The sequence below is a fragment of the Lissotriton vulgaris genome, chromosome 11 (genome assembly GCF_964263255.1).
Source record: "Lissotriton vulgaris chromosome 11, aLisVul1.2, whole genome shotgun sequence".
Lineage (NCBI taxonomy): Eukaryota > Metazoa > Chordata > Amphibia > Caudata > Salamandridae > Lissotriton > Lissotriton vulgaris.
Genome location: NC_141699.1, coordinates 668,706,728 through 668,728,820, shown reverse-complemented (window position 1 = coordinate 668,728,820; position 22,093 = coordinate 668,706,728). Strand labels below are relative to the sequence as shown.

The 22,093-nt window shown below is 42.2% G+C and overlaps 1 protein-coding gene across 2 annotated transcripts in view; it reads right to left on the bottom strand.

Moving 5' to 3' along the window:
• LOC147683309 (nuclear body protein SP140-like protein) overlaps positions 1 to 22,093 on the bottom strand; it is a 768,218-nt gene that overhangs the window by 26,825 nt on the left and 719,300 nt on the right. For both annotated transcript variants that reach the window (XM_086943760.1, XM_086943761.1), the window contains exons 15-16: positions 7,206 to 7,280; positions 687 to 878 (exon numbers count right to left, since the gene is read on the bottom strand). In XM_086943760.1, the coding sequence (XP_086799886.1) occupies positions 687 to 878; positions 7,206 to 7,280 (267 nt within the window). The remainder of the gene's footprint in view (positions 1 to 686; positions 879 to 7,205; positions 7,281 to 22,093) is intronic.

Genomic DNA, 22,093 nt, shown 5'->3' with positions numbered 1-22,093 from the left:
ATGTGAAAAAAGGCTTGGACAAGTTTGGTGTTCCAACAACAGGGATAAAGGTTCGGCCAATGCTATCCAAGTTGAAGGAGGAAAATGGTGTAATGTTGGCAGAATTGTTAAGGTAAAGAGGAGGGGTAATCATGAAACAGGAGGTATTTGCAAAACTGAAGATATGGGTGACTCCAGAGGGGTTTTCGTTTGAAGAAGTCATCCCCAGTAGGTATTGTGTGTAAACATGTGTAGGATGTTGTGTATTTTATTTTGGTTTTTGTTGTTGCTGTTAACGAGGAAGGAGACTATGTATTGTTTATGCTTACTGCTGGGAGTAGAATGTATTGAGCTTCCCCTGTCCATTCTCTCCCAGAGATTCTAGTGTTGCCAGGTAGCATTACCGTTGGGGATGTATTGGTTTAAAGCACTGTGGGCGGTTGATGATGGCTGGAAAGCTGGCTGCGAAGTCCTGTCTGACGTGTAACCATTTACAATAAACCTACTTCAATCTACCTTCACTCAGCGTGATTACTACAATATACCATGTGGTTACCAATGTCCAAGTTTACTTTAAAGATAAGGGTATAAAGGAGAGTGAAGATAGCCTGACCAGAGGGGATTAGGAGAGGAGGTCACATAAAATCCCTCTTGGTCGGAAAACAGAACCAGGAGAATGAGGTCGCTTATCTTGAGAGGATACATACTGTGTTAAAAGATTTGAAGTTCATGAACATCAGCCGTATTTCTCGAACAAGTTTTCCCACTGTATTGTAGCAACGGCTATTAGACTGCGGTTCCTTCAAGAACATAAAAAAATTGTTCTTGGTGTTCTGCAATATTCTTTTCACTTGGCCCAGCCAGATAGGGCGCTGAATATGTTGAGAATAATGAGGGACCTAAAAAAATAAAACACATCACATTAGCAAGCATATCAGGTATACAAGTGCTAACACTGTTTTGGAGGTTTAAATCTAAGTCCATTATGTATTTGCTCATATAACAAAATCTTGTGTTTACCTTGGTATGGCTCAAAGCGGTGCATATAAAGTTTCCCAAACTTTTCCTTATTCTAGAAATTATTTTAGTATGGGGAAAAGTTTGAGAGTCAGTGTTTTATCTGTAGGGAGATAGAGTATTAGAGCCACACACTCACACACATATTCAAGGCACTATACAACTTAGGCCCCAACAGCTTGAACAGCCGTATTTCCTTCCTCCAACCACCCAGGCACCTCCACTCTGCAGGACTTCTACTCACGCACATCCTACGCATACACAGACCCGGATCATGATGGGCACTATGAAGAACCGGGCTTTTTAGAACCCAGCGGTGCCAGGGGCACGCCCAAAGTCTTCGGATTCACCTGTCTTGGTATACAGAGACACGGAAAACTTCTGGGTGGCGTCAGAGACCAAGTTTATTAGCTGCAGCTAGTAACGGTGATCCTAGAAGTCCAGCATGGAGTAATTCTCAGAAGACTGCTCAATTCTGTAGAGCAAGACATCTCTTTTTATACACAATATTCACTTTACAACATACACCCATTGCGCAAAATTCTGACCAATAAGGTACATTCTCAAACAAAGTATCACATGACGAAAAGCTCAGTCCACAGTAACCCAACCCAAAGTTAATCATTGGGAATGTCCCAAATCCAATCTCTACAAGCCGGACAAACCCATAATTGAAAGGCACAATGCCTGTAATAAAGAAGCATAGAAAAGGAAACAATGACTGTTAGCGAGCAAGATAAGGCATGTGTAAGGAGACTAAAAGTTAACGATGTCCTGAACAGTGATTGGCAATCTCAGACAACGATCAAACCAGGGAAATTGGCTCGGCAGGGTCAGTTTCAGGTGAAGGAATCAGATCCTTGCAATTCACCTAGGAGTCAAGAAAGACCCTGTTAATGTATACCAATACGGGAAGGCCAGGCCGCTTCGTTCGTTCGACCACATTCGTCGGCCTACGTGATGGCAATACAAAATGGAGGCTTGAACAAAATGGAACCCATGTTCGAGATGAAATCTCCGAATACGTAATGAACTCGCTAGTTAACGTGACAAATTCACTCCATATTAGCAGAACTCACTAAATACGGTTCAACATCACCAAAATCGTAACGGAACCATAACCTTACGAGACAAGGTCCGTTTTCACAGAACCTCAACTATCTTACATCTACCATAGGCTGTGCTGGGCCCACCACACTCACAGGTGATAGTGCACTTTACAAATGCACATAAAAATTGCATATAAATGTCAGAATCACTCTGTGTATCAAAAATGTTTCTGCAAGTTGAAAATATAGGAAACTTGAGGGAAGTGTCAGTATATTTTCATACCTGGAACTGAAGCCCGCCAAATCAGTTGAAGAATGGAGAAAGACATTAACACACAAAAGATGATGGAGGAACACTTTTAATATTCAACCCATCATTCTTTTGCCCACCATGCCACCTGAGTTTGGAACTAGACATATGGAAATCTGTCATGACCCTGCTCCAAATGGAAAAGTTCAGCCCAAACTGCCAGGCCAGGTCCTCCCTGAACCAGAACAGAAGAAACCCAAGCCCATTTTCACTTCTATTAGGGCTCATCAGTCTACTATTGCTTGGTTCCAGTGGCACAATGTGCACAGGAAGCACGTTTGGGCATATCCGACCCAGCTGGGCCATCAGACTGAAGCATGCAAAAAAGTGATTTCTGGGATGTTTGAATTAATCTAAGCCAATGGTAATTACTCGGGTCGCATCCTAGTCCATCGTTATTTTGCACACCATACCACCTCAGCTTGGATTTAGCCATTTGTAAATCAGTCTTGACCCTACTCCAGTGGGATCAGTCCAGCCTGAACTGCCAGAACAGGTCCTCCTTGAACAGGAAGACAAGAAACAGAGGTAGGTGTCACCCTGAATCAGGCTCATAAGTCGAGTGCAACTTGTTTCCATTGGCACAGTAAGCCTGGGACCCAAGTGTGGGCATATCCTATTAAGACAAAAACGGACCTCAGGTTCAGATTGGAAGGGAGCCAATATTGGTTAGGATATGGTGTAGAGGTGCTGTGGTCTTAATTATTACACTCTATCTGAAGTTATGCTAGTGTCTGGCCCAGATGATTCATAAAATCAATTCAGGAAGCATTTAAAGCGTGCAGGGAAGCATTGTTCAGCATCACAGACCATCTGTATGATGAGTTAGGTCTTTACAGTGACCAAAAGTGCACCATTGGGGCTTCTTGGGGCCATGTGAGTGTGCAATCAATGGAGCCTGACATCACTTATGTCACAGAAGAACCATTCTGCTTGCCTTATATGGTGTGGTATGCCTAGGAGGGTGAAGTGGCATGTAACGTGATTTGGGGGCATCTTTGACTTACCTCATGCCTTGCAGAAAGAAAATCACAAATGCTTACTGTCTGATGTGACCCTCTGTAAGCATGCATCAGCATAATATTATTGCACGCCAAAGATCTTTGTCTCTGCTGTTTACGGCACGAAGTATGCAGTTTTTGGGTATTACCGTCACACCCTGCTGTTGAAGATGGAGCCTATTCCAAGAGTCAGACTGGCAAAGAGACGCTTTGGATTATTTTCGCCAGAAAAAGCATAAATATAGTCAGCCCTTGATGGTGACATGGGACAATTTAATACGAGGCAATTGTACAATTTAATGTGTGTGTACAGTTAATGTGGATGAAGTCCTGGGTATTTCTGTCTTCGTGTGGTCCATGGCATGGTGCATTTGGCTCCTTACACTTTTATAATATTTGCAGAGATGGGTGTTTATAAGTGACGGCACTGGTAGTTATACGTCAATTGCTTTCTGGTTGCTTTGCAGTAAAGTTCCAGATTCATCCTTGTATCTGAATGCAGTATTTAATTATCAATGTAAATCATATTTTGGTTGTTCATATATGTGTGGATTACCTGTGGTAAGAATACTTTTATAGATATTTACATTTTGAAATTCTCCGTCGCTGCGTGATTCTGTTACTCAGAAGTTAGTGCATGTTGATGCTCATCTTTTCCTTCAATTGCACTGATCATTTTCTTAGGGGTTGCTTCGTCATAACCTTTATGTTAGGGTTGCTGGACATGGTCTCCTGTTTACATCGGGAAAAATAGTAACCTTGGTCTAGCAGGCTATCTTCTAGTTGCGTACATCACTTTCTGTAGCTGGATACTAATATTTTTATATCTGTTTTCTGCTTGGTGACTCAATTTGTGCTATTTTAAGAGATTTTATGTCTGTTTTTTTAGCAGAATTTTTAAGCATAGCACCATAATATAAATGATAAGCTAGAAAAATGACAAAGCATTTTGCTATTTTTTTTAGCAAAGACTTTAAGAATAAGATTCGACAGACATTCGCGGTAGCAGATTTTGGTTTTCAGTGGTGTTGTCGTGCTTCCTGCAAACAAAGCACCTCTCGACTTAAAGATGGGAACTGCCCAGAGTTCTCTCCTATTGCTCTACATTTGTATGTATGTATGTATGTATGTATGTATGTATGTATGTATGTATGTATGTATGTATGTATGTATGTATGTATGTATGTATCATTTCACTATGATTTATACTCCCTCACAGCAGAAGGTGCTGCAGTTGATGGAACAATGCTCAGAAGTTCGAAATCTCAGCTGGATGGTGCACTTTTCAGTGAGGATCTGACAACAAGGGAATGGGTGCATGGTTGAAAATGAGGTTTGTCAACAGGCCAGTAGTTGAGGGAGGTGTCAGATATTTTGGTACTGTGTAGTTAGTCGACAAGAGAGTTGACATAGCAGGCAATAAAGTTGCTTTAAATGGAGAAGACTGTCATCGTTTTAACATGGTTGATCAGGCGTGGGCCTCAACAATTGTAGTGGCATGATCCAAGGCAGCAGAGTAAAGCATTCTTTTAACTCCTTTCTATGAAGCCGGTCTAGCAGAAAAGTAATTGTAGAAGATTCTTCTGCAGATGAAAAGTGTGCCCCTCATTACAATGGGTTTTTGGTTGAAAAGGTCTTGCAGGTGTGATAGGTCACAGGGCAGACAATAGATGCTTTCCCCTTTTGGTTGGGATAACCACTACATAGTGTATTTAGTAACTAGATTTTACAGAGTGCAAAGACAGACTTTCTGATCTTGGCAGTTTTTTAAATATAAAGTGTGGTGTCAAAAGGTGCAAGACTCAAGCAGGGTTAACTAGTTGGAAAAGAGATAGATATTTCCCATGGATTCTCCAGTGAGGAAAATGCCCTCAGGTGAAACTCTTGAAAATGCTGTAACCTGGCATAAAAATGATCTACAATCAGAAAAATGTCCTCAGTATTAAAGGGTTTCCTTCTCTTACCAGGCAGAAGACAAGTGTACATTTTCTCGGTCCCTCGCAAAAGTAAGACACTCTGAAAAAGCATAGCTTTTAGAAGACTCCTAAGTGCAAGATGTGCAATAGAAACCTGACAATTTTTACCAACAGTTGAAGTTTAAGCATATCTGCCCCGTTTGCAGGCCAAAAGGTCCAAACAATAAGGTAAACAGGCTACACTAAGATGTATTAAACATGTATCTTTAATACTTTGTTGTTTATGTTAAAGTTACCAAGGAGTCCTACCCTGACAATGAGGAATGTTTCAAAAGCTTGTGAAGGCATGACATTACCAATACTACAGAATTGCACGTTAATTGTATCAGTTTCTTTAATTTACTGTTTGCAAATCTACGTAAGTTGCACATTTACAGTTCCAGCACTCAACTTGAAAAATATATTTGTTTCTTCTTGTTAGGCGTAGGATTTAATTAGCGATCATTACAATCTGGCACAATTCTGCAGAACTGTGTTTTTGTCTTTGTTTTAAAAATAGGCCAGTGCGTTAAGGTCATCACCTTTGGTAACCAACCATTTTCCATCCAAAGCTATATTTCCCTTCAGCTTTAGTAACCTCTAAATACTAATGAAGGCCAAACATCTATGTTGTTATAGTTAATGGTGGTGACATTTGTATTCTACTCTTAAAGTTCAATAAATCTTTATTTGGCTTAACCAGCCATAAAAGAGTACAAAAAAGGGCTTTCAGTGCATCAACAATAGCAGCATCGATTTCCAGCCTAGGACAAATGACCATAGAATAATACTACATAATTGACTAAAATTCTTTCGCTGGGGAAACCGTGATGGCTTCAAATGCCAATATACATACAGACCTGACTGGTCCTGAAGAATGCCTAGAACCATTTGGTCTAATTAGGCAGAAACATGTTGACCATAGACCAATAGGGAACATCCATATCCCTATTCACGCTTAGCTCTTTTTTAAACCTATCCACTGGGGACACTAATAAAGCATTGACCTTGTCTATCCAGGAGATAGTTTTAACCCACTTTCTGATTATTTGTTGTACTCTGCCCCTCACTCTGACCTACATTGGATGACTAAAAACACCTTACGCTCCTGTCCTATGGGGGAGTTGAAGCCCACACTGTGTACCTTGCGGTCACAGTGTGCAAGAGGGAACCCAATGATGAAGCATGTCACCTTAGGGTGAGTGAGGGTTCACATCTTAACATATGTGTATGTCTATCCCTCCACCATCCTAAACTCCCAGTTTGTGAGTTATACAGATACACCATCCGGTTACCTATTTTGTGAGTTTTTTTATTCTACAGTCATATACACCTTCCCAAAGTGTAAGATCTGAGAATTAGCTCCTGCTATGCACTTCAAGAGCGAAAGGGGCCTATGTGGGAGGCTGCTCCTTTGGCCACCTGGCCATGGCTCTGAAGCATGATCCCTCTGGATAAAAGGAAATTGTGTAACTACTTAGATTTTAGGGATGTTTTCGAAAACGTTTTTATTCTGCTAACTCATGTAATTTCTTCTGTGTAGCCCTCAGTCTTACTAGTGTCAAGCCCAAGGAGCCATTTTGGCGGTGGTGAGCATTAGAAATAAAATAAATAAACATTATGGTATAGGATCTCATGCAAATCATGTCTTGTGAAGTTCTCCCATATGGACTGGGTGTGATGTTAGTACTATACAAAGTCAAGAAATACAAGCTCTTAAATACTGGAATAAATAACCACCCTAAATGTACATTAACGTAAAGCACACCTGTAGTGGTAAAACGTTCCCTCATGATGTGCTGTTTAGTGTTACTCAGGTTTGTTGTAGCCATGTTTGCACCAATACAGTAGTTATTGGGGTCAATTTGCAGCATTGCCTCCTCAATCACCTTACCTTTATACATGGGTCCTCGATGAATAAAATGCTTTCATCTTCACAGTAAAGCAGCAGAAGCAGAAACTCACATTTCTATAAAGGAACAGAAACAGGTTGAGGCAGGCCAGAGAACACAAAAGACAGCAGACAAAATGGCACGAATGAGTGGAAGAGCTAGATTCTTCCACTGGCTGGGCGTCAGGGGCCCCAAGAAAACCTTGGCAGACATCTGACAGTGTCCTTCAAGGTGAGAAGGTATCAGGTGGGTCTCACTTTAACTGCTGCTCAAATATATATGGGCCTGATGTTGTAAAGGTGATAACAGGTGTGACACACTTGCAAAGGATGGAGTACGTTCATTCTTAGACAACAGCATTGAGCGGGCAGCCCCTTGCTGGCCAGGGTCAAACTGACCACCAAAGAACGTTCACCTTCAAACAAACACATTGAGTCTCATAGCACTGAGATTCCACTGTATAGACTGCGCGAGGAACAGTTTAATAAAGGCCAATACAAATCATCTCCATCCCTTATATACAACAAACAAACTAAATACAATGTGAGCTACTAGTGAATGACACTAAGGATATCACCAGAAAGAAATTACATGGAACTTTAAAAATATATTATAAACTAAACATCCTACACTGAAAGAGAGAGAAACATTAAATACACTATCAAGTAAAAATAACACATCAATTTATTTGTGTTGCAACACATGGGATGTTTTTTCAAAAACATATGTACAAACAACAAAATAATGAAAGCAAGGACTAATAAGCTAATAAAAATAGGGCCTTATTTAAAAAAAAATTGGCATAGGAAAATGCAGCAAGTCTTTTTGCTAAACAGCCCTATGCCAATTTGAAAGGGCAGGGATGCACTGTATTTACGAGAACCAGTGCATTCCTGTACTTTCAGCCAGCGACGGCGCACAATTTGGTGCCTAGCACCAGCGCAGGCACCCTTGCACCATGGTGCAAGGGTGTCTGCGTTGTAGGCAGGATTGTTTCTGTGCAGGAAGGAGCATCTTCCTGCACAAAAACAATCCAGAGTGGCGCTTTTCTCGTACTATGTGTGTTGCAGAATACAGCATTCATGGAAAGAGGAAAACATTAGGAGAAATGAAAACATTTCTTCTTGTTGTGCCTGCTCTGGGGAGTCGTAAGATTATTGCACTGCCCCAGGTTTAAACAAATTTGTAAATCTGGGGCAGCATCAAAATCCATGGATGCTGTGGAGGAACACCCACCGCAATGCCCATGGAATGCCTCCTTTACGCAGACTAAAGCAACGCAGAGCTTTGCGCTGCCTTGCCTTACCCCAAATCTACGAGGCCATCAAAAGCCATGCAGGGTGCCTCATTGGATGTAGCCTTACCGCTAGAGTGGTTGACCTTGAAGCTGGGAAACTGGATTCGAGAATCAACAACAACGCTCAACATCATGTGATACTGGGCAACTCACTTAATCTCCCAGTGTCTAACAAAAATGAATTTGTCCATCTGTAATGAAACTGGAGCTCATGTAAAGTGCTCTGATACCTGATAACTTCGGGTCTAGTACCCGCTATATAAAACTAAAAAAATAAATTAAAAAAAGATATGATTGAGAGACCTGCACAACCGGATCATTGGGCAAAAATTATGCTTCTGCAGAACAGACCTCTTGTAAATAAGCCCCTAAGTCTTTTAAATATGCTAATGGCCTCCGATCTCTTATACTCCTCCCTTCTATGGAAGTGACAAATCTCTTATAGTTCTCCCTTCTCTGGAAATCGGCAAAGCATAACTTAGGGCCTGATGTAGATATCAGTTGACAGATTACTCTGCCACAACGGTGGGGGATATTCCGTCCACTGAAATATAAATCCCATAGGATATAATGGGAATTCTATTTCGCCAAACAGGACATCTTTCACAATTGTGATACAGTAACCCATCTGCCGAGATCTTAATCAGGCCCTTAGTCTCACCACTCTTTCAGTCTGAGGGTTTGTCCCACTTTCTTCTTCCTCTTCCAAAGTCAACTTCCTACATCAACATGTAGCCACGACATCTCTCAACTTGCCTCACTAGACAATCTCCTCCTTTCTGATACAGTGCACCCCTACAGCGATTCGGCCGTTCGTTATTCTCTATAAGAACATGAAGGGGTAAAATGGGTACACACATTCAACTTTGAAAGGACCGTTTTGAATGACTTTTCACTCTGCCGGCTTTGACATTCACCAATCACCACTTTGACCACGCCTTTAGAAACTACATTTTCTTTGTTTTTTCTGCCACTTGACACCCATTCCTTCATCCAAGAGGGCACCAATTTGGTATTGTGAACTCTTCCCTTCTTCATTTCAAATGGAGACTTAAGGATTGCCTCCTGATTAGTGGTGTGAAACACCCACACAATCTCTTCCAGCGAACTCTCAACATCTTGTCCGGACACATCAGCAATTTGGATAATGTTATTTTATGTTATTATAACTTCTATAGCGCACGATTACCCAGAGGTGTCTTGGCGCTGAAATGAACTGACTCTGACTGCTCCTGCCTATCTTAATTCTGGAAAAGCCATGTCATTAGCATTTTCCTAAAAACGCCCAGAGAGGTGGAAGCTTTTATTTCCTTTGGTAGCGTGTTCCAGATTTTGGCTGTACGGTAGGCTATGCTTCGGCCCGCCCATCTTGCCGTTCGAATCCTGGGACCTACCATTAGCCCGGCATAGGAGGACCTCAGTTGTCTGCCAGGGTTATACCATGAGTATAGGCTTTTCAACGCAGTCAGTCCGATTTTATTCAGGGCCTTGTAAGCCAAGCACAGCGCTTTGAACCTAATTCGTTTTATCACTGACAGCCAATGAAGTTTTCTGATTTCTTCCTTAACTGATACACATTTTGGTAAGTTCAGTAGGAGCCTAGATGCTGCATTTTGCACCATCTGAAGCTTTTTTAGATGTTGTTTTTGTAATTCAAGATAAAGACCATTACAAAAGTCCAGCTTTGATAGCACCATGGTGGTGACTACTGTTCTCCTGGATTCAAGGGGAAACAAGGGCAGAACCTTCTTTAGTTTCTTTCTCAAATAAAACAATGCTGAGACTGTTGCATTCGTTTGTTGGGTGAAGGAGAGTTTACTATCTATCAGAACCCCTAGATTCTTGGCTTTTTCTACTGGTATAGGTGTTTCTCCAATTTCTGTTGGCCACCAATGCACGTCCCAGACCGGCTGGAGGTTGCCAAAGGTAACCACTTCGGTTTTATCTGAATTCAGCTTGAGGCAATGTCTTCCCATCCATCCGCTGATTTCTCTCATACAGTTTTGGAACTGAGTTGCTGGGGAAGGAGAATTTTTGTACGCCGCGATCACAATCTGGGTATCGTTCGTGTATGATGTTAGATTAAAACCGAAGTTTCGAACTAACGGAGCCAATTGTGATAATACCTTTCAACAATCGATTTGTTCTTTCCACTATGCCACCCATTTCGCAGTGGATTATAAAGAGTAGTGGGATGGTGTGTGATACCATGTCCCACCAACAATTCCTTGATATCATGAGAGACCAATTGAGTGCCAATATCAGTTATAAGTGCTGGTGGGACACCTTCTTCCAAGAAAATCTTTCTCAGATCGCGAATGTTGGCTTCTGTGGTAATTTCCCTCAAAAACTTTACATACAACCACTTTGAAAAAACATCAACACCAACCATTAGAAATCTGTACTCACTACGCAATTTGAATACTCGACCAATAAAATTTGCACACACACACTATGCCAAGCTTTCCCAGGATTCATAACGTGTTCGACTGTGTTCCAAATTTAAGAATTTTCTTACCTTCTTTGCAAACAGTACACCTTTCAATCCACGAGGTGACTATATCATCCATACCTGGCCACAAGAATCGATCTTTGAGATGGCGCTGAGTCATACTCTGTCCCAAATGGGCCACATGAGCTATAGCTATGTGTTTAGCTCTCAAACCCAATGGCGGTATAAATCTATCACCCCCTCAGCAACAATTTGTCTACACACATGGACTTTAATTCTAAAACCTTGACATAAGGCTGTACAGAAATCGACACACAACTCTCTTCTCTTTCCAGAAATCAACATGCATATGACTTCCATAAGAATCTCATCAGCATCCATCTCACGATACCACTTCTTTACTGTAAACGCACCAGCCTCTTCCTCCACAGCATCTTGCACTGAAGCTCCTGCACATTTATTTTCACAAGGTGGCACAGCAGGACCATCTACCAACTTCCAATAAACTGACATTCTAGACAAGACTCAGCTTGGATATTTTTCCAGCCCTGAATATGTTCAATGGTGTAACAATATTTCTGGAATCTAGCAGTCAGTCTTGCCAACTTTGCTCAGCCTTTACCACCTCCTCCAGGAAGAGGTACTTTAACAAGTGTTTGTGAAATGATCTCAAGATAACCTGTGTACCTCACACATAAGTCTGATAATACTCCACAACCTAGGCAGCTGCCAATGTCGCTCTCTCTCTCTATAACAGAGTAATTTCTTTCAGAACTTGTTAAGAGTCCTTGATGCAGTGCTACAGTTTTCTCAATGTTACCATGTTTTTGAGAATTGCACCGACTCCTGCTCTTCTCGCATCAACAGTTATGATGGATTTGAGCTTGATGTCAAACGGTACCAAGATCCCCGCCTCACAAATCTCTTTTTTTATCATAGTAAAAGTTTCTTGTTCCTGAGCCCAAGCACAATTCTGACCTTTTCCGAGCAACACCCTCAAACTCTCCGTTTTGTCCAGAAACCTTTCCATAAACTTTGCATAAACCGCTATCAAACCCATGAAGGATCTTAACTGCTCCTTGTCCTGAGTTGCTGGTGCCGGCTCAATTGCCTTAAACAGATTCTCTTTAGGTCTGCTGATAGGGTATACCTCAAGTATTCAACCTGTTCTTCCAAAAAGGAACACTTCTCTTTGCAGAGTGAGACCTACTTCTGCAATGCAAAGCCCACTTCAATATAACATTATGTGTCAGGGTTCCCCAAAGGGTAGGAGGCAAATTCCACAGAAGCGAAGATGAAAGTCCCCTACACTTCCAAACAGCAAGGACAAGAGTGGTTTAAACACACTCAATGCCGCCTGCTCCCAAAAAGTGTGGGGGGAATAATCCAAGGAGTGTACCAACTCTCCCCCAGCTGGATGATTGTAGCTGTAGTCTTGAAGTCAGGAGAAAGCTGTAACAAATATACAGTGCGTCTAAACCTCAAGTATAACCTCCAAAACTTACATACATGTGTTCAACATGAAGCTCCACTTACCCCAGCACAGTGAGCGTCTGATCTTGAGTGAAGAGACACCAGGATTACTCCAGAGAGGCAATGAGCCAGGTAGGAACGGAGTGACACCCGGCTAATAGCAACACAAGTGAAAGACACACTCACAACTAGGGGAAGTCTTACCGGCTATGCACAGAACTCAGCGCGGTAAGAACATGAACTAGCCAAAGAGGCCACCCAGTCCTGCTCTTAAACTAAAGACGGAGCAGACCGGGAATACAAGAAACACAGATGAAAAACTTCGCCCCACGATATGGAGCTAAAGACAAAATGGAACGGAATACACACGTCCGACTCATAACCTTAAGACAGAGCGGAACGGGTGTACACCAAACACGCGCACAAATAAGAAGCCCCGTCCTACCCCTAACCTGAAGACAGAGTGGTACGAGGCTCTCAAATGGCCAGAATGACACAGACTTACAGAAGACACAATGGAGTGCCGTCCGACTCTTAAACTGAAGACGGAGCGGAACGAGCACTTCACGGGACAGACACACACAAAGACTTTACTCATGAACACGATGTAGACAATACAAGGTGGAGGTGATAGAGGAAAAATCAGGGGAAGGCTGAATGCGGAGGTGCAGGATAGCGGGGGCAAGACACTCCGCTCCTCGAGGGAGGGTGAGGGAATCCGGGGAAAAATAGGTAGACAGCAAGATACCAAGGATCTATCCACCAAACGAATGGCCAAGGAACAATATCAGAAACTCGAGCAGGAAGGAAACCAGGAAACAAGGCTCCGGCAGCTTCAACGAAGCGCGAAGAGCGAACGCTGGTTAAAGGGGGCGTGGTCACGTCACAATCAGTAAGCCAAGTGGGGATTCACGTGAGAGACGTCCTTTTCAGTTCCTTATGGATCGTCTCCAAATTACAGGACAGGGCACAAGGAAACACAAGGAGCTCTATTAGGGGATATCTAAAAACATGCAATTCTGGTTAAAAGGGAACACAATGCTGAACACATGCTACAGAGGGTCTGTGAATCCGACCACCCCTAACATTATGTCCGTCAATGGTTTTGCCAAAAATGATCATGTCATCTTGAAAGTACACAATGTTCTCTAAGGGCCACATGCATCAAGCAAAATACCGTTCGCAGAATCTGCCCCCTTGCGACCGGTATTTTGCCATTTGGGATGCATCAATCCAAAAGCAATTCGCAAATACCTAATAGCAAATTTAGCGATTACCTATTTTGCAAATGCAGTTAGGGAATCTAAATGCGATGCATTATGAATTTGCAAATTGCTTTTTCGCAATATGGAATCGCAAATTACCATCAACTTCAAGTTGACGGTAATTTGCAATTCCTTGGAAAAATGCAAAAAAAGCATTTTTCAAAGTGCATTGTGGTGCATACACATTCCCTTAGGGCATATGTGTGCACCACATGTGCATATTTACCTTTTTGGGGGTGCATCAGGCTTGCCTTTTGGCCCCCATGCACCCTTGAAAGTGCATGCGCATTTTGTGAGTACCTATTTGGTACTTTCAAATTGCGAATGCAATCCCATTAATTCCTGTGGGCCTATGAATGGGAAGCCATTCCTTAATAGCGAATCGCAATTTGTGCTTCGCTATTAAGGAATATGTTGGAATCACATTTTTTTTATCATGCATAGATAATTGCAACTCCTTAATAATATATAATATATAATAATATCGATTCCTTAATAATTGTTCCTACCTTTGATGCATGTTCACCTAAGCCATTTAAAACTTCACTGATCATGGAGTTGAAAACACCTTTGCTGCCGATGATAAACCAAATGAAAGATTCCGTCCATAGTTATGAATGCGGTCAGTGGCTTAGATTCTTTGTAGAGCTTAAACTGATGGTAAGCACTCATTAAGTCAAACTTAGAAAAATACTTCCCCCCTTTCAACATCAGAACCAATTCATTAATGTTAGGTACAGGAAACATGTCTGCTACCACACTTTGATTTAGTGACCTGAGGACAACACAGATTTGTAACCGTCTATCAGATTGTTTTGTGATAACTACGGGCAACACCCAACTAGATTCTTCTGCATGTTGTATAATCCCTTCCTGCATCATTTTTGGACTCAATTTTTACCTCTTCCTAAAGCACCACTTCAACTCTCCTGAGTTTGTGTTGAACTGGGACAGCTCCTTTTTGTGAGTAAAATTTTATAAACTTATCATTTTGTTGTCCCAGCTTATCTTCAAAATATATGTTTTACACCAGTGGTTCCCAAATATTTGACTCCTGAGGACCCTCAGTGCGTCACTACTGGAAGATGGGGACCCCCAAGCAATTTGCACTATTTAAATTTCAAACATTGACACAGTAATTCATGAAAAATACACAAACAAGTGCACACCAAACAAATACTCAAACAGCTAAAGATTTTATTATTTGATATTGAAATAATTTGCAAAAATATGAAGATTTTAATGGGAAGGTTGGTGCTGCACCTCGGCAACTATCTTTTCAATGTTTGCTTTTATTTCGTGATACAAGGCTCCTGCTGCTGCCAGGGCCATACTGGAAACCCAAAGCAACCCTGGCAAATGCTGTCAGACCAGTACCTGTACGGTGCGCACCAAGTGCAGCGAGTGAGCCTCACCACTACAAAGGGAGCTTTGGGGGGCTCCCCCCCTCCCAAGAAAACTAGGGGGAATGGTGCATTACACATACATTTGTCACTATACATTGAATTGTATTAGCTTTTAAAGCAAAGTAAATGATGACCTTACTATGTACCAGGATACAACAAACTTTGTTGGGGCTGTTCAATGATTCCCACACTATCATCCTCCAAGACTGCCTCTTATCTCTCCATACCACTCTGTCACATATATTGCATTTGTTTTATAGCATCTCTCATACCAGTGTAAGGCAGAGACAATGAATCATACATGTGTAAATCAGTGAATAGAAAATGTTACATAAGGCAGAGGGGACTTCAACGCATAGGATTCACATATCATCTATACTGGTAGGCCTTTTTTAAGAGTGCTTGGTCTGGAGAAGCACAAACTCAGAACATAGCACAGTGGTTAGCATTGATGTTAATAATAAGAATGTATTTCTACCCAAATAAACCTTTATTAGCAGCATCAGGATAAGGAAAGACTGAGAGAAAACATAACTACTAACTTGTACCATGCAGTTTGAATGCAGCTCTTTGATGGCAGTTCATAGCTCACTGTGCCAGTTTATGATTGTAACTCATTTATTTATTTATTTATTTGTTTATTTACGAGTTTATATAACGCTGGAATCGACTCCAACTGGAGTATCTCTGCGCTTTTGGGCCGGTTTACATACACAGGGGAGTGAGTAATGCTGAAGCTAGATCTCGTTTTTAAACAACAGGGTTTTAAGGTGTTTTCTGAATTTCAGATGTTCAGTGCATAGTCTGAGAGTCAGAGGGAGTCCGTTCCACAGTGTGGGTCCTACTACAGATAATGCTTTGCCTCCGTGCCTGGCTTTTTTGGCGCAAGGTACTACCAGTAAATGGTTTGTGTTGGATCTAAGCGATCTGGAGGGGATGCAGGGAGTAAATTTCTGTTCCAGGTAGGTAGGGCCTTGTCCATTTAAGCTTTTGTGAATAATACAGCATATTTTGAATTTTGCCCTTTGTCGGATGGAAAGCCAGTGTAGTTTGTTTAGGAGTGGTTTAGATGCTGTTCTTGGAGGGGCATTTAGGACTAGGCGAGCCACCGTGTTTTGGACTACCTGGAGTCTAGCCAACACTCCCTCGTTAGCAGAGAGAAGCAAGCCGTTACAGTAGTCAATTCGACTCAAAATAAGGGCCTGCACTAGAGTTTTCCTGAAAGAGTCGGGCAGCAAGGGAAAAATTTTGCGCAGCATGCTAATGATGTGAAAGCATGAGCCTGCAACGAAGTTGCTGTGTTGTTTGAGCGACAATTCCTGATCGAGGCGGATCCCTAGGTTTTTGACGACCTGTTTGGGTTCTGGGACCGTACCAAGATTAGATGGCCACCAGTCCGGGGTCCACAGTAGATAGTTGGTAGACATCCACTGTGCAACGGCCTTCATGCCTCCAGAGAAGGAGTTCCTTAATTCAGCGGTGAGAGTTTTAAAGGGAAAGAGGAGCTGCGTGTCATCCGCATATGACACGGGGATGAAACCAAATTTGCGCATCACTCTTGCCAGGGGTGCCACGTAGATGTTAAAGAGTGTTGGGCTCAAACAGGAGCCCTGTGGCACCCCTTTTGAAATCTCTACCTCCGCTGATCGATATGCACCCATGGTGACAGTCTGGGTGCGATCGGATAGGAAACTCCTTAGCCAGGCAAGGGCTTTGTTCTTAACTCCTACGTTCGACAACCGGTCAATAAGGATGTTATGTGGCACGGTGTCGAACGCTGCCGACAGATCTAGTAACACTAGGATCACAGAGTAGCCTTTGTCCGGGAACATGTGCAAGTCATCGGTAACAGACAGGAGGGTGGACTCTGTGCTGTGTTTTGGCCTAAAACCAGATTGTGAATAGTCTAGGCCGCCAGCTATTTCAATGTAGCTGGATAAGTGTCGGTTTACGTATTTCTCTGTGAGTTTTCCCAAAAACGGTAGCAGGGAGATGGGCTTGAGGTTTGCTAGTTCGGTCTATGGTATAGCAGTGTTTTTCCTAATAGGCCCAACTAGTGCCTGCTTCCATTGTCTGTGGACAGAGCCTGTACTAAGTACTCATGAACTGCACAGTAACAACATAAGCTCTGTGACAAAAGCAGTAACCCACTGAGCTATGCACATAAAATATTGTTTTTTTAAATGCATGGTACACGTTCTTTGCAGGAGGCATATTAAACCTCTGAGCTTCCTTAGAGGAGTCAAAGCTGCCACTAGACAAAACTCCCTTCTCTCTCCAGCAGGTACATTAATCACTTTCACTGTTGCTTTGAAAATTGATGACTATACCCCTGGGTGTTATGGAACACAGCGGAAGCAAGATGGCGGTGTGACGACGCCACGGAGAGGAGGCTCCCGATGTGAACCCTCAGCCCCTCGCGCTCGCTACAGTTGAATGTTTGAAAATGCCGAATATGCCAGATATGCCCTTGTAATTTCTGAAAACGCTCTGGCTGCTGAAAAGACGGAGACAATCTTTTAAGAAAGCTTTTCCGAGTTGTGTCTCGCGCTACAAGCAAAAAGCCCTTCAATAGCGCTGCAGAGATACAATGTTACTTGCGTGATTGAGGGGAGGCCTGATTCTCTCGTCCCTTGCCGTGGCTGACGCTGCAGTGTCTTCAGCGCGAGAAAATTGCTGAAATTTGCTGTAGCTTTGTTCGACCAGGATTGGGCTTGGGCTTCGGCTCAGGGCGGCGGTGCTTTAGAGGGCTGCCGTTTGGAGGGCTGCCGTTTGCCAAACTGCCGGGAGGAGGAGTCACCAAGTCGGCGAACGTGAACGCTTGGAGCACCCTTGCAAGGGCGCTCAACTGCATTGGAAGTGCAAGTGGAGGCAGAGATAGATGTTCTCCCACAGCCTCTAAAGCAGGTAATAAACTGTGTTGGGGAGACAAACCACCGAAAATAGAGAGGCTGCCTTCACTGGCCGACTTGCCAGGTAAAATACGCTTTTGAGAATTTATTTATTTATTTATTTATTTTTTGAGGAGCTTTGTTCACCAGTGGCTTTTGGATGCATGCTACCATCGGCATATAGTCTGACTTGTCAGTAAGACTAAAGCAACTGTAATAAGAACTGTAGTAGAACTTAGAACCGGCGTCTGAAAATTAAGGCTAGCCCCGGTCTGATTGCTTGACGTGTTTGGGGGGAGCAACATTGTTAGTCCTTACACTACGCCAAGGGGATCAAGCAAGCATATTGCGCTAATGGCGCCCAAAAATCTCAAGAGCAAACTCACTAAAGGCACTCCCTTGAAAAACGGAGCGGGCGAGGAGACTCCACCAAATTTCAAACCGATTTCACCAGCAGTGGTAGCAAGGGTGCCCCGGCACACTGATAGGCAACCTGACAAGCAACATGCTATTCAACTATCTCCAGACGCACTGAACAAAACTAGTTTTACTACAACAGATACTATAAACAAAGATAAAGATAAAGACAAAGGCAAGGACAAAATCGAAACAGCAGGAATATCCACCAATAAATTTGATAAATCCAGTGATAAAGAAGGCAAAGCGATGTCGGATTTGGTGGGACGATGCGCTACCAATAAGGCGGACAAGCTGGGCAAGGCAGAACATAACAAGAACACGGTGGCAGAGGCCCATATCACGGATGTTATTACTAAGCCTGCTCCACAACCTGCGCAATCTCTCGACTCTCCATTGGGCATAACTCCGATTATAAATCATGAGAGAAAAGACAATCTTTTTGATGACGCTGATGACGCTGATGGCGTCGATGGAAATGATGGCGTTGATAATCAGATATTCTTGGAGGTTAACTCAGATGACCCGGAATATGAGGAGATAATTGAGGGTGGTGATACAGAGGGGGGAGAGAGCACACGCGAGGACATAGGGAATAGCTCTCTGCAATTAAAAACTAATAGATCCTCAGCTCTAAAAAAAAGGGAAAAGCAAAAAACAAAACTAAGAAAGGGGGGAGAAACATGATTCCCACGGCGTTATTAAATACATTAATACCAACCATTGCTGGAGGAAAATTGCTCGCAGATCAGAGCCCGCTGAGCAAATGGATTCAAGCTTCAAGAAGAGAAACAAGCAAATTACCATCGACTTTACCAGTTGCAGATGAAAACCTCAAAAAAGATCATTTAAAAAGCCTGCAGACTATTCTCCCCGGGAACACTGCCTTATTTAGGGCAGACTCTCTCCCCCTGCCTCTGCCTCCTACAATTGACCCCCCCGCCCCCACCCCCGCTCCTATGAATACAATATCTACTGGAAGCACTCTTGACGGCAATAAGGATACTATGGGGAGTATTGGGAACACTCAGAAAAATAAACCTCTTGTATCTACCTCATTTCATAGCGATTCCGCCCTAATATCTAACATTTCTTCACCACTGACCTCTCCATCGACCAACGCTGGTAATGTAAATGCTTCATCTTTAGACCTAATCTTAAAAACACTAATGGATCATCGCCAAGAAGTACAAGACAACTTCAGACAACTACGGGAGGATAATACTAAAATCCACAGCTCTCTCCAGGAAGTCACTAACAAACTGAATGGCGTGACAAAAGAAATTGAGGATATACAACAAAGAGTAGTTGAAGTCGAGGAAACGCTTGCTACTACTACGGCTTCAACGGATCAACACAATGTAGAAATAGGAACTCTGCAGAGTAAAGTCGAAGATTTGGAAAATCGGCAGAGGCGACAGAACCTGCGACTCTTTGGGATACCTGAAGGGTCTGAGGGGGCTGACGCAAGGGTTTATATGGTCCAAATACTACAAAAGGCCTTTCCGGATCTATCTGACTGGGACTGGGACTCTCAACTCCAGCGAGTACATAGACTTCCAATCATTCCCAGAACCCAGGAGAGTAAATACCCACGGCCCTTTCTAATCTATTTTGGTAATTATTTACTTAGGCAAGCAGTTTCAATGAAAGCCAGACCAAGAACTCCAGTGACAATTGATAACTTAACTTTTTTTGTAAAGTCAGACCTGAGCAAAGCAACAATGGACAGAAGGTGGGGCCTACGCAAATTGATTGATCCCATTAAGTCTCATGGAGCAATGGTCTATCTACAGGAACCGGCCTGCCTCAAAGTTATTATGTCTGGTCATAATTATTTTTTCACGACGTCAAAAAGGCGGAGCATTTTCTTTCGAAAATGGACTCTAAATTAAAACCTTAATTAAGAAAATAATGGGGAAAAAGGAGAGATGGAAATAATAAGATACATTTGCCTAACTTGTTATGATGCTAATCTGCTATTGGTGTTATATGTGTTTCCAACTGATTAGGGCAATTTCCATGTCCTCTGAACCCTGCTATACAGCTTTGGGTCATTTGTCTTTCTGTATGAGAGCAATACAGAGGGTTGAGGTTCCTAGGGAATCCTCTCTGGATGGCTGCCCCACAAGCGGCAGCATAAGATAGGGGGATGCTTCTGGGTGGGCACTGGGGGAGGGATCTAGGAGAATGGAAGGGTGGGAATGGTGGGGTGGTGGGAGGGGGAAAAAGAGAGAAAACCTTTATTGCAAGAAATGGGTATGCTTCAAATAAAAATACAAATTATTTGCACAATAGGGACTATAAACAGAGGAGACTCAATACTATTGAAAAGACTATAAGATATAAAAATGTTTAAATTAAGATTATTAAGTTGGAATGTGGCCGGTCTTAATAGTAAACTAAAGAGAAAATTGGTACAAGAAGAGATTGAAATGTATGAACCCCATTTTGCGTTTCTTTCAGAAACTCATATTAGCTATCAGGAAAGAAAACTACTATCCCAAATGGGTTATGAGTTGGTGGTATGCTCTACTTTGGGTGCTTCTATTCGAGGGGTAGCCATTCTAAAACAAAAACGAATTTTGACCGAAATTCTTAAGACAGCTTCAGATACACGGGGAAGGTGGGCGATAGCTCAGATACATTTCGAAAATAAAAAAATTGTTTTTTGTGTGGTATATGCGCCCAATATCGACGATCCTAAATTGTATGAGCAATTAAGCATAGAGTTATTAGAATGGGAGGGGGAAATTTTGTTAATGGGTGATTTCAATTGTGTTATTGATTATAAAATAGATTCCACTGGACTGGGCACCACAAATAGGATGCGCAAGGTCAGATCTGCAATACTTGAACTGGGAAGATTACATAATTTGAAAGATGTATGGCGCTCTAAATACCCTCTAATAGCAGGTTACACTTATTACTCAGCGCCTCATAGATCTTGCTCCAGAATAGACATGATTTGGGCATCTGATCAAATTGCAGACTATTGCAACATGGAATTATGCCCAAGAGTCACATCTGATCACAATCCGATGCTACTTGTCATTGAAATTAGAGACCAAAAGAGGGATACACGAAATTTCACATTCCCAAGATACTTATTTGTAGATTCTGGCTTTGTTACACTATTGAAAGCACATATTAAAGATTTTATAGCGCTAAATATTAATTCCGCTAACATAAATATTGTATGGGACACTTGTAAATGTAGCATTAGGGGATTTGCTCAGCAATATATATTGAGGACAAATGCAGATAGTCGTCGAACTATTAAAACAACTACCTCTAATATACTACAAGTAGAACAACAGCTTGCCGAAGCTACTATACAAGCAAAAACAAGTATTGATGAGCTAAGAATTAAGTTGGCGGAACTACAATCGTCTATTAAAAAGACCCTTAGAGAGAGATATAGCGCGAAAATTCATAAACACAAAATGGCTCAATATGAAGGCGGTGACAGAATTGGTAAAGTGTTGGCATACAAGACAGCCGATAAGAAAGCTAGAACTAAGATTAAGACAATTATAGGTTTAGATCAACGTGAGTATGAACAACCAGAACAGATTCTAAATCAATTTGTTAGCTATTATCAAAATCTGTACACTCGAGACAATATTCCCTCTAAAGTTACAATACTGCAATATCTCAATAAACATCTACCATCACAAAGAGACTTA